The sequence below is a fragment of the Argentina anserina genome, chromosome 6 (genome assembly GCF_933775445.1).
Source record: "Argentina anserina chromosome 6, drPotAnse1.1, whole genome shotgun sequence".
Classification (NCBI taxonomy): domain Eukaryota; kingdom Viridiplantae; phylum Streptophyta; class Magnoliopsida; order Rosales; family Rosaceae; genus Argentina; species Argentina anserina.
This window is the reverse complement of record NC_065877.1, coordinates 1,551,166-1,565,204: the sequence shown is the minus strand read 5'-3', so window position 1 is coordinate 1,565,204 and position 14,039 is coordinate 1,551,166. Positions and strand designations below refer to the sequence as shown.

The window sequence follows — 14,039 nt, the reverse complement described above, 5'->3', positions numbered from 1 at the left end:
AATATCTTTAACCGTAGATATCGGTTAAGTATATAAAAAAATCTTTAATTAAATTTTGATACAATTAAGTCGTATGTAATTATACTAGATAATAACCTTTAGGAGATATTAAGCCACATATATTGGCTTATAATAGAGATGCCGTAGGCAATAAAGATTTAATTGCCTTTGAGATGATCTCTGCCCGTGCACATCTCCTTGAATCCAATAATCAAGGAAGGTAATCTTTGATAGCACATGATCTCAAACGTGGATATCTCTTCTAGGCTAAGTTGTTGCGTTTTGCATCCAAAAGCTCCAACTCCACTACGGAATGTGATCTTGATAAACACGTACATGCATTTTGATAGGATTCTTAGATGGCTTAATTGCCCTTGCATGGTAGGAGATCTATCTTGCGTGGTCTTCTGGATGTGATCTCCTTGTATAATTGTAGAACCATTAAGAAATGTAATCCTTAACCTACCAAAACACTTGCACTTTGATATATACCTCCATGCATATTACGTATGCTCAAGCAATTAAGGTGATTACCTCTTTACAAACTTGTTTCCACATCGGGCCATTATCCCTAGATTGCACATATCTTGATTACTTGCACCACACGTCCACCATCTTAACACAAAGTCCTCTCTGCTCCAACTTTGTAAGGCAAATAATATGGCATTAATTACCATATATTTGGTAATCAATAATAATTCGATGTACAGCCTGATTCATCTTATAGATTACTTGTTTGTCAAGTAGGTTTGGTGTAACCTTTTAACTCACATATATTCCAAGATACTCGAGCCTAGCCGTGTTGGATCACAAGAATTGGCCCAGAACACATATTAGTTTAAAATGAATATTTTTGGCTCAAGCACCGTGTTCGGGCTGCCCCATTTATTTTATCATACCGGGCTCGGACCAGCCCATTTACTTAAACATTAAGCCCGGCCCGGCTTAACCAATGGCCCAAACCCATATCGGGCCGAGTTCGGGCCCGTACTAGGCCAAGAAGCGGGCTGACCCAACCCATTGGCATTATAAGACACAATTAGAATAAAAAATTGTGTAATTTGAATATTTGTTTTATATAACTATTTATAATAGTAAAATAAATAAAATAGTACAACATATTTCATAATCTTATTCCTAAAACGTTACATATGTCAAAACAAAAACGTTTTTTCTCACTACTTTGATAATATTTATGAAATAATGTAGTTAAAAATGAAATAATCAAGAGATTTTGATTTAAAAGGTCAAGTATACAAGGCAAAATTGCCAAAATACACCCCAAATTTGGCTAAAATTGTCAATTTGCATCCCGAACTTGTATTTGAGTCAATTTACCTCATAAACTTAGTAAAAATTGCCGATTTGCATCCCATCCGTTAAATTTAATTGTTTCCATCCAATTCTGCGTCACATGTTATGCACATGAGGGGTAATGTTGTCATTTTCTATTTATATTTTTCTTAAAAACAAATACAAATATTCTTTAAAAGGAGGATTATTTTTTAATCAAATTATTTATTTACATCTTTTTTCTACATACTTAACCCTACTTCGAATTATATATTCAACATACCCACCAATTCAAATATAGTGTGTTGTGTGTGTGTGTGTATATATATATATATATATATACACACACACACACAAAACAGGAGGAGGAACGAACCGAGAATAATAACGACGTAATAGAACAAAACGTAACCATTTAATTATTGATAATGAGACATATATATAGGCATTACATAATTACAATCTCGTAGGATTCAGAGTCCTAATCTATTACAGATATGCGAATCTATCTCTAACAGAAAACCTAATAAAGATAAGACACACACAATGGTAGAATAGTAATTATCCCAGAACACACATTTATTTTTAAATTTTCAATGTATTTATTTATATTTTTCTAATATCTTTTAACATATTATATCACGTAAAATAATAAATATATAAATCAATAACATGTTTCGAAAAAAAAAATTATAACAAGTGTTCATCTTAAGTAATTTTATTAATTTATTTCATTTCTAAATATGAATAAATATATAATGACAATATTGCCCCTCAAATGCATGACATGTGACTTAAAATTGGATGGAAAACATTAAATTTAACGGATATGGTGCAAATCGGCAATTTTTACCAAGTTTAGGAAGTAAATTGACTCAAATGCAAGTTCAGGATGCAAATTGACAATTATGACCAAGTTTGGAGTGCAAATCGGCCTTTTTGACAATATACAATTCTCATTATTATAATTATTTAAATAATTATATAAATCATATAAAATCAAATGTTAACGGGCTGGCCCATAAATTTATCGTGTTCGGGCCCGGCCCAAGGCTAATATATCTCGGCCCATTAAAATTGGGCCGGGACGCTAACGTGCTCAGGCTTTTTGGCCAACTTGCCACCCTTGATGGAGATCAAACCATGTCATTAAACAACCGCCATCTACTATATATATTTTGTGTTTTTCACTCAGGGTATAACTGTCTTTGCATGTAATAATCAAAGTGTATTCGACCATCCCCAGCTCAAATTCAATCATTTTTGGCAAAAGTCTCACGTTTCCATCACCGTAGACAGTTGACACACTTCAACTCTCATCGGACAAGGGCCTAATATACCCGGAAAATCCCCAAGGAAGATCAAAACATATTTGAAAATACAATTTTACCCCTACGCATTAGAGCAAATGCACATTTTTTGGGTGAGTTGGTCAAATTCTCAGCTTAGCTCAATCTACTATTCACCCAAATCATTTTTTGATCCTCTCTTTAACAATACACCAATACGATCAATATTATGACCAATTACTATTTACATTGTCTTAAAAAAATTCTTTAAGAAGTAATAATTATCTTATACTTTTATTAGACTTTAAAATTATATATTTATATGCTAAATACCAACATAGTGTTAACTTTTTTTCTTTAAGAAGTAATAATTATCTTATACTTTCATTATTGACTTTAAAACTATTTATTTATATACTAAATACCATAATATGAATATATATATATATAATATTTATAAACTATATTTATGTTGTTTTTAAATTTGAATTGTTAGATCTTGATCAAGTGACCCAAATTAGATGTCCATTATTTAAATTAATTTTTTTCTCTTTGAAATGTGTCTAGTGTTGCACATGGGATACAAACATGGGTCCATAGAAAATTAACCCAGCTCAATTCATGGACTAAGAATTAGTCCCCCTTCTAGTCGGGTTGGACCAATCTCATGTGGGACCCATCATTAGCCGAAGTTAATTCTATATGGGTGGATGCGTTTTTTAGCCCACCCTCTCACTCCACCCTAATTTTTTAATTCATTGGTGCATTGTGCTCTTATGCAAGTCCTACTCCAAAGAGGGAACCGGTCGTATGTATGCGTTGAATAACGTATAGATGATAGTATCCTCAATTTTTAATCAATAAATTAAATTGAATATAAAGGAAATGAAAACAATTCTTAAGATGTATAAACGTAGGAAATTTCCTATCCCATCAATTTTCCCTTCTAGTGGTTTGGAAATGTAAGAGCATCTCCAACGAGAGATGTCAAATTGTTTGAGTCAAATTTAAATTTGACACATGAGTTGGCAATTTCAAAATTTGACTAAACTCATTCCAACAAATATATCAAATTTTATCGAGTTATTAAAATATTTAATTATTAAAACAAATTCTCTTGTTGTGCTCTTTCTCTCACCTACACTGTTTACCCATTGTCTTCTTCTTCTTTTCTACTAAGAACATCTTCTTACATAGACCCCCACCATCCCGTGCATAATCCCCTCATAATCAAAACCCTCCTTTCAAGAATCAATAACTCTCATATATCCAGACCCAATCATACCCAAATCCTATAACAATTAAACCTACACATCCGGAAAAATCTGCAAATAATCTTGCTTATTCACATACTCAGACACCCAGTCGTATCCAATATTTAGATCCGTCCCGCAAAAAGGTTGATTCGCCGCAAACCTAATCCTACCCAAAACCTAAATCTTGTTGTTGATTTGCTTTCGTCTGGTAAGAGAGAGAGATTGCAAACGAGAAGAGGAGAAGGTGAAGAAAGAAACAATAAAAAATAGTTTGACAGTTTTCCTATATAATGTTAAATTTAACAGTATTGAATTCAATGTCGTGTAATTGACATTGACACCTCAAAAGTAACATTATTATTGGAGAAGATTAAAAATGTCAAAACTAGCCGTTGGAGCCTCCATTTATCATTTAATTAAATGGTTGAAGATGGAAACAATATTATACCAATTTGTCAAGAATACTCCCAATTTTTAATCAATAAAAAAGAGATATAAAAAGTTGAACAAGAAAATTTTGGTAAAAAAACTCTTTCCATATATAAGTTGGGTGGGTGGAAGCAGTTCTCCTTATTTTCCAGATCATTGGGAACCATTTTCCCTTTCAGCTTCTCTCCATCAGCTTTCAAACACTGGAAATGTATGATTCCTTGAACCAAACGTTTATTGACCAGAACCGTTTATTATAAGAGAAGGAATAACAATCTGATTCAATTATAAAAGACTTGATATCTAAAAACACTAAAATCTTCAATTTCAAAATCCCCAAATTCGCACTTATGGCGTTGAAAATTCCGGCCGCCATGGCCGTCTTATTGCTCATTATGGTATTGATCTCCGGCTCGAATTTCGCGTCGGCCGCTTCGGGTGGGCAGTCCGGCGGAAGATTGTTCCGCTCCGGCAGAGTATCGTCTTCGTCTTCGTATTCGTCGAGGTCTTCCGGTTCTTCGGGCTCTCGGCCGCAGAGCAAAGTCGAGGTGGAAGTCGAGCTCATGACGGCCGTCCTTTTTATTGTGGCGCTTGCGATTGTCTATATAGGCGTCTACCCGTGTATGGGGTTTGGGAACCCAAGCGTCGTCAAGCTTCAGGTACAGTCTCGATCTCCTTGCCCTTCTCTGTTTTTCTCTGAATTTAAATACTGTTAATTTTGGAGATATGTAGATAAGAAATTTTTGACGTGGATTTTTTTTTTAGGTTGGTAAAATTAATTGAAAGGCAATCAATAACAAAAGTGAAAGTGGTAGGGAATATCATGTGTATTTTACAGTTCGACATTTTAAGCTTGAAAAGAAAAGGGTGGACGTTTGGATGTTGTTTAAGGTTGTTACTTTGTTAATGTTGTTGTGTTGGATATTTGGATGGAGAAGTTGTTGTGTGTTTATAATGTATTGCTATTCTGTAAGGTTGGTCTGATGGGCAAGGCGCAATCACTTCAAAAGGATCTTAATCAACTTACTGAAACTACTGATATGTCTACAGCTGAGGGCTTGAGCCGTCTTTTGGCAGGTGAGTTACCGTATTGATTAGTTACTAATTGATCATTTGATAATTATTAGTCATCCATTAAATCTGGAGTACCTTTGTTTTCCTTTACTTCTTTGCTATTGGGTTTGGGGCCAGTTTATGCTCACCGGCTTGATTGAAAACTTGAAATATTATGTAAAATATGTGAGTTCTGAATACTATTTTCAAGTGGAGATTTCAGCTAATATTGTAGTTAAGGCAATTTATATAGAACAGTGGTTGAGGGTGAAATTCGTGGCTTCATTAACAGTTTAACTTTCAGAGATTGATGAGAGAAAGAGAAGGTTTTAAGAAGAAATTTACTATTTTAATGGCTTCCCAACAAACTGAGATGCACTTTTTTACTGAGCTTTTTGGATTAGTGTTTTGGAGGAGTACCTCACCCGTTAGTTTGAGCTAGCTATTATTTTGATACTTTTACTTTTTTTTGTTCTTTCTGATCCCTTTGTTTGGTTTCAGGGGCATCATCATCTTTGCGTCGCAATCTTGATCATTGCATCTCAAGTTACTCATCTGTAAGTTTTTTTTTTTAATATCCTGCAGCTAATGGTGATATTATAAAAGAGAAAGTACTTCCATAATGGCTAATGTTGAAACAGAGATCGACACAGAGAACATTATTTGATTTAGAGACTAGAAGTATTGGTGAAATCAATTTTGACTCTTTACATGCATAGGTTACTCCAAAGTCCTATATGGAGGATGCAGAGCAATGCTTCAAACGACTTTCTATGGAAGAAGCAGCTAAATTTGACGAAGTGACGCTTTACAATGTGAACAACTGCTTCGTGAAATCAACAAACCAGTCACCCAATGAAGTCCACAAAGAATATATAGTGGTAAGGTTCAGATGAAATGACAACCTTCCTAACTCTGGTATTGCTGTTTTCATTTATGCCCAAGGGCGAAACCCATGATTTGGTTTGAGTTGGATACTTCCAGGATTTCATTTATGCCCAAGCTCTTATTTCCTGTATAAAATTTTGAAACATTATCAGGTTACACTTTTGGTGTGTGCTCGAGAAGTACAAAAGTTACCCACCATCAATGGCCTTGATGACTTGAAGAAAGCATTACAGAGTCTTGGATCCATTACCTCGAACAAAATACTGGTAAGAATGGAATTACTCTCGCATGCTGAGCTGTAAGTTCCATCTTTGGATATGTACTGAACATATGTTATTTTTACTCGATGCAGGCGGTTGAGGTCTTGTGGACTCCTCAACAAGAAAATGATACTCTGACGGAGAAGGAACTACTTAAAAATTACCCGCAGCTGAGGGGCTTTTATGATCCAGGGTCACTTCAAGAAAGTTCATATGACGAGTCCCAACCTTTCTTAGGGGCTACTGTAGTCGAGGGCTAGTAATAAGAGTATAGTTTGGTCAAATATTTAGCATGGTATTTCTTTCACACACAGACACACTGTATATATTACCACCAAAATGATGTCAGGTTCTTTTTATCATCTCATATAATGTGCTAAAGTTTACTAGTAAAATCCGAGTTTCGTTTGAAGGCTTTTGCAATCTACAATGTTTTGCATACTTGCATAGCTTGATCATCCACAAATAATTATCACAGCTCATGAATGCAGATCCTCCAGATCCTTCATCGCTCGGTTCCTCATCTCAATCTTTCTTGCTACCTGATCAAGTACTTTTTATGGCTATCTAATCAAGTACTTTCCATTTACACTTGTGTTTGGTTTTTGCTTATCACACAAGCAAGAAACCCAAAATCACCAAAATTTAGACCAAAACGACATCGTTTTATGCGATAAGCTAGGAACATTAGACTACCAAACTTTTGCATGGCGTTGCGAACCGCATTGTTGTTTCGTCCTCCTCTGCCCACCAAACCAATTAAGTTCAGCGCCGCAAGTTTTAACAACAAACAAGCTTCAGTTAACTTTAATGTTAGACTCAAGTGCTTGCCCTCCTCCGCCGAAAGCCACCACACTTGCTATTCACCGTCTTTCTCTTCTTCTCCGCCACTCGGGCGCGTGGGGGAAACGCGGGGCGTGCTATGGGATTCTTCACCATCTAAGGGAGAATTCGCAGCTGTAAGCTTGATATCTAGCTTCTTCTTTTTTTGGGTACATTGCATTTGTAACTGCTGCATGTTGCAACTTCAACTGGTGGACTGCTCTCCCGGCCGTTTCTCTGGGAATTTATGCGGTATATTTGTTGTACCGAAGTACCAAAACAAGCGTCGTCAAGCTTGAGGTAGTATTGAATGACTAATACTATCATAGGATGGCTGAAGTTCCCGGTACTTTTGCGTTTTGCCATCAACAATGTTATATGATGACCAATCGAATTAAATTATTTCTCATAGTAGTATATGTGTTCTATGTATACTAATGTTCATGTGTCAACATTCTCTTCAAGGTTGGTTTGTTGGGAACGGCTAAAACGCTCCAAATAATTCTTAATTATCAGATTGCTGCAGAGGTATGTCCATATTCCTTGGACCCCTTGAAGTATTTCAGCAACATTCTGACGGGTATATTCTTTCTAGCAAAATAATGTTTTCACTGGTACTGATCCAACCTGCTTAAGCATGCATTTGCTATTCTCTTCTTAATTAATCATTGGTAGTGATCTATTTTGTTTTTCATATATGTTCATTTTCTTCTATGGAATATATGATCCAATAAGTTCATTTCTCATACTATTTTCTTTGTTTTATGGGACATATTTTTGGCACAAAACTATATGTTGGCAATGAACGTTTGCTGTTGGCTTATGAAGTCTGAACTCTGAACCACTATTGTTTTTTTTTTTTCGATTAATTGCAGCGGCAAAAGAAGCCTTGCTTCTTCATTCTGATTATTGGATATCAAGTCATTCATCTGTAAGTACAATATCTTCTTCTAAAGTATGTGCTTGCTTGAATATATAAGAGCTAGTGGAAGCTACAGATTCTGTGTGTATATAAACCTATAGAATACATATAAAACATAATTACAGTTGTAGATTTTAGGAGTTTGGAATGCTATATATGGACTCAAATGAATCATATAACTATTCCTCTCATGCTCGCAGGTGACTCCAAGTCAAAACGTAGAGGATGCAGCGAAATGTTTCAATAAACTCTCAGATGAAGAGAGGGCCAAATTTAATGAAGAAACTCTAGTTAATGTGAACAACAGAAAGAACAAAATCCCAATAACGAGCAAGAATGACAACAAAATGCAGCAGAATGAATGTATAGTGGTACGTTTATATGCCAATACGTACACATTGTCAAAAGTAAGAATATGTTTAATGTACGTACGTCTCACGTACTATTCTAGTGTTTTAGGAATATTATTAGTCAGAGTAAAAAAATTATGATTAACTAGTCCATCTATATACATATATTGCTAATTTTTTAGTCATTGAACTTCAATATCAGGTTACAGTGTTGGTCGCTACGGAAGGGGAGCATACGTTGCCCACCGTCAATAGCAGTGCTGAGTTGAAAAACGCATTGCAAAATCTGGGATCCATTACCTCAAAGACTATAATTGTAAGAATACGTTTTTTATCCCATTGATCATAAACTTGTAAACTTCAATTTGTTTTTGATACTGCACTTTATCTGATTTTTTCTATGTTCTTGCTTATATAGGCAACAGAAGTGTTATGGACACCACAACAAGAAAATGACGTGCTGACAGAGGAGGAACTACTTAAAGATTACCCACTTCTAAAGCGGTTTTCAGTGAGACCATATGATTAAATTTACAAGATTTCATGTGTTCAAGAATTGGTGTTCTTTGAATTAGAATTTTCAAGATTGAGGTTTCACAGTTGCAAAATAATTGAACAACCATGCATATTCAAATCTTCAACATAAAGAGAGTACGACATGCATGTTTACTTGCCAGATATATTGCATTTTTCATTGATAATACTTGATATTATATTCGGATGATATTATATGTTTTTTCTACTCGTTGTTCCAATTTTGTATTTGGTTGTTACCTGTAGCGGCTTATCATTTCAAATCTTCCATATCCAGAACTTAGCTATGAGATTGTTGAATGAGGATTGGATATGCAACTTCATAATGGAATTGATGGTCACTTATTGATCTTTGATTGGTATATGCTAGGATCCGGATAGATTACGATGTTCGTAGACGAAGCACAAAATGCAATTCAAGACGAGGTTCAAGGGCAAAACTCAGAAGGACGATGAGATAAACAAAACAAACGGGAAATTCAATAACTAGACAAAACCTTTGCAGCCTATTTGAACCTCTCTAGAATAAGCCCACAGTATTTGAAGTTTTGAACACTATTGCATCCCCATAACTGGTAACACTGGAAAATATAAATTATATTATCGAAAAAAAAGAGAGAAAAAAATCACATCACTAATTATGTTTAACCCGTGTTTATTAATGGAAACCACACACGTGTAGCAGATCACGCGAGCTGGGTAGGTCACGTAGTCGACGCGCCGTCTGATATGGGCACATGTGGGATTGATTTCATATTTTGGACCCATTTCATTAACTTATGTGGTCTCGGAAAATTCGGTAGCAATAGTCCAAAAGATGTAACTTTCATCTCCAGCAATGAAATGCTCTGGCATTCGTTTCAGTCTGGATGCGAATTTCAGTCCCATAATCCATTACAATGTTCGATGTAAAGATTCTTTTTGGGTTTCGCATCATAAGCCTTTATGTTACAGCCTAAGAGCAACTCCATAACTATCTTACTGCTCCAACATAAATGTCAAATTCTTGGTGGACTAACGTGGATTTGACATAGCTCCTCACGCTGTCAAATTTGTTTCTTCTCCTTCCTTTCTTTATGTTCGTATCTTCTCCCTCCCTTTGTTCCTTTTTTTTTCAAACCAAATTCATTCATTGCAGACCATGAAAATGAAACTAATGATACTGAAGAAGATTAGTCGGGAAGGAGTAGTTCATGAGGGTGTGTGAGATAATTAAGGAGTATATATTATAAGCACAAAAAAGCTAATTATTTGGGCCTAATAATTTTGAAAAACAATGTTGTTACAATTTGACCCTATCTCAAATGACATGTCCATTGGAGAAGTTTAGTAAAATTGGCATTCCTAAGTCAGCTGTCTAATTTGAATCAAATTCAATCTAAATAACATCTCCATTGGAGATGGCCTAATGCCTCCACTGATGATTAGTGATCAATCCCCAAAATCCGCCCTGTAATCGGAATTGTTCATTCTTGAATCGTTTTGACAAATACTAACGGAATTGCTCGAATACTAAAAAGGTTGCTTCTAAAATACTATCAAGGTTTTTACGGAGATGTGGTCTTCTTATAGAAACATTTATAAGTTCTTTTACAATGCGTAGGAGTAGTGCTTAAGAGAGAATGAGTTGGTTAGCTACCTTACCTCTCTGGGAGTCCTTCCACATACCTACACACATTTCTTTTAATTGGTCATTTGGTCACAACTAGAATGTGCAGGACATAATAAACTGAGACGTAAATATAATTTTGAGCACATTGGGGAAGAACTTGAGTAGTTGGGTTAGGTGTACAGCAACTGTTCAAGCCGTAAAGGGCAGTCACCTAATGCAGATTAAGGCTCATAACAGAAAAGAAGGTACAACGAGAGCCTTTGAATGCTTGTAAAAGATTCAAAACAAAATTGCTTAAATGCTATAACTAAATTTAACACAAGCTATGCCTAAATTTCATCAGAACTACTGATAGTTATGTAAATAAATGCAGGTACAAAGTTCAACTATGGTGAAGGGGAGTAACCAAAGAGTAGTTCATAACATGTATCACAAACTCGCAAACCCTGAATACTGCGAGTGTCCCTTCAGGGACATCCGATCTGATGCAATGAAGCACCAGTTGCTAGTTTCAATCAGACTCCAATTTACAAACAGGTGCATCTACAGAAAACTTGAAGCAGTAGTTTAACTGTTTTAAGTATCTCATCCAAATCTAGCTCTTGTTCATACCTTGTACAATCGTAGCAAGTTCTAGATTTTAGATGAGAGTTTTAATTCTTTTGAAAGCTCAAACCAAAGGAAAGATAGGTACACACACCCCTTACCACATTTCATCTAAAACTTTCAATCCAAACATAAAGGGTTCAGGGGACTATATATATCCGATTCTATCCCTTGGCGGTCCTTCAATCATACATACCTTTCCACCTTACAGAAAAAACAGTAACTTTGAACCCTAAACTCTACCTTTCCAGTAAAAAGACTGGTTACTTTTCTAGTTTCTATAGTAAATGTGAGATTTCAACTCCTCGAACCACTCCCAGACAATAAAAGCTTTGTCAGCCAAGCTACACAGTAGCTTTAACCTTGACATCTACAAATTAAAACAGTATCCATAGACCTCTATGAACTACTTACCAGTACTATGCTGAAAAGTTTTAATACAATTAGGTTAACAATATATAGAAACCTTCATTCAAGCACCATAGTAGCTCATGCTTTATATATCTCATTATAGACAGAATCTAATGATTTTAATGAAAAGTGAAAATTCGCAAAGCAATGATATTGACATAGAATTCTAAGAAGTAACAAAAAAATTTAAGAATGAAACTTGAAATTAACACTGTATGGAGGATATACAACCGGTAGAAACAAAACTGACTCTGATCTATTTGGTTGCTCAAGCTACTCATGAGGAGAAACAGAAGCAAAAAAGGGTAAGAAAGAACAATGACCGTATCTAACAATTTCTTTTGTGGTAATGCAATCACATAATAACCGATAAATTCATCACTCACTAGAGGTTGTGTCTTCTGTTAGCAATCAATGGAGAACTTCCAGCTTCCTCTATTCATTCTTCCAAGCATACAGCATGAGCGAGTACCCTAGCCCTTGTGACTTACTGTCTGAAAATCTCTGAGAAAACGACCACTGCAGGGCACTTGGATCTGATTGTGGTTGGCCAGACCACAACTTCTCCGCTGAGAGGCATGTCTTGAACATAAACACAGCATTTCCAGGTGATGTACCAAAGAACCAATTGTGCACATCCCAGAAAACTTCAACTGCAAGCCCATCAACCAAGATGGTGTGATTTCCCCGGAACTTCCACCGAAGTCTCTTCACCTGCATCACCGTCTTACTGTCTACACGAACAACAAGGCACGGATCAGTGATCCCAACAGTGTCACATTCAATCACAAAATCATGAACTTGACCATCATTACAAAACCGAGCCTTTGTAGTGAACACTTTCTTCCCGAAAATGTGCTCTCTCCTGGCAATGCAACCAGCATTAAACGATGCAGGGCTGGCACTAGTCTTTTTGAAAGCTTCCTTTTTCATATCTCCAAGAAGGAGAATCATCTGCCGGTCCACCACAATTCCCACATAATATCCATCAACAGGTTCAGGCCCGGATCCGAATTTTGCAGATGAAAAGTCCCAATATATATCAATCTTACTAGAATAGGCTTCCAAACTCTTGGACCCTCTTCTTTTGGAGAACAACCAAGGTTTAATATCAACCTTACAAAGACACTGGTTCGAGGAATCATCTATCCCAATACTAAGACCTTGACCCATCAAATTCCTACTCCATGTGACAGTAATCAAGCAAGACCGATTGCGCAACCGACACTGATAGATACAAGTAACCAAATTCTGGGCAGTCCTAGTAGTATTCTGATGATGATTCGACGACGAAGAAGAATCAGCAACTTGAACCCCATTTTCACCAAAACAAGATGGGAAATCCCTCATTTTTTTAAGGCAAAGACTTTATCTCAGCAATTCTCACAAAGTGATTGACCCCCTTATTCAACCAAAGCAAACACAACACAAAAACACTCAGAATTGAGCTAAAAACCAAAACTTGAACATATCACACACAAAAATAAAGCAGACAAGTCTAGCCAAGTAATCTCTTGCCTCAATTGACTAATCAGAAGGAGAGACAAAACCCAGTTACCTATCTTCAGAAATACTTCAGAATCTGACTCCTGCAACTTTGATTTGATCTGGTATGCAAAGCCAGGCCTTGATTCATCACTGCACAAAACCCATCAATCTAAGCAGAAGCGGAGAGCAAAACATAAACCACATCTGGAAATAAAAATCCAAACTTTGGGAGAGAAATGCAGGTTGTAAAACACATCACACCACAAGAGAAACAGACAAAAGAAGCAGGCTGGTTTCACTATCAAAACCAGACCAAAATTATTTAGTGGCCAAAATCCAATCTTATTTCCAGCAAAAGAGATTAAAATCACACAAACCATACCAAACAGAATATGAAGCAACAGTGTTGGGAAGAAAAAAAGCAAACCTCAAGACTGTGACAGCTTAATGAAGCAAAGAAAAGAGCAACTGGGTATTGATGTAAAGGCTTGGTCTTTGAAAAAGCTTCGCTCTCTCTCTCTCTCTCTCTCTCTCTCTCTCTCTCTCTAATACACTATACTTTAGCTGACATGCCCCACATGAGATGCAGAGAAGCCAAAAATAACAGAGAAACAATAACAAAAACTGAACTCAATTGAGAGAGAATAAGCTGCTTTGCTCTCTCTCACATCCTTAATGGAAGACAATCGCCAGTTGCAAACTGCAGAGTGGTAGATTGGATTGAAACCAGTTTCAGTTTCATGAGATATTTAAGGATGTGGGTTGTTGTGAATAATATAGAAACGGAAAAAAGAGAATGAGGAAAGGGGAAAGGTTGGAGTCTATC

General features: G+C 36.0%; 2 protein-coding genes across 2 annotated transcripts; one reads left to right on the top strand and one right to left on the bottom strand.

Annotated features, from left to right (window-relative positions):
• The first annotated feature begins 4,579 nt into the window (after nt 1-4,579).
• LOC126799954 (uncharacterized) lies at nt 4,580-6,850 on the top strand. Its single transcript, XM_050527217.1, has 6 exons — nt 4,580-4,926; nt 5,242-5,344; nt 5,822-5,877; nt 6,040-6,201; nt 6,361-6,474; nt 6,561-6,850. The coding sequence occupies exons 1-6, from the start codon at nt 4,618-4,620 to the stop codon at nt 6,726-6,728; spliced, it is 912 nt and encodes a 303-aa protein (XP_050383174.1). The 5' UTR covers nt 4,580-4,617; the 3' UTR covers nt 6,729-6,850.
• Nucleotides 6,851-11,803: 4,953 nt separating this feature from the next.
• On the bottom strand, nt 11,804-14,039 carry LOC126798911 (uncharacterized). Its single transcript, XM_050525997.1, has 3 exons — nt 13,641-14,039; nt 13,284-13,363; nt 11,804-13,127 (listed from the first exon to the last, which is right to left on the bottom strand). The coding sequence occupies exon 3, from the start codon at nt 13,073-13,075 to the stop codon at nt 12,161-12,163; it is 915 nt and encodes a 304-aa protein (XP_050381954.1). The 5' UTR covers nt 13,076-13,127; nt 13,284-13,363; nt 13,641-14,039; the 3' UTR covers nt 11,804-12,160.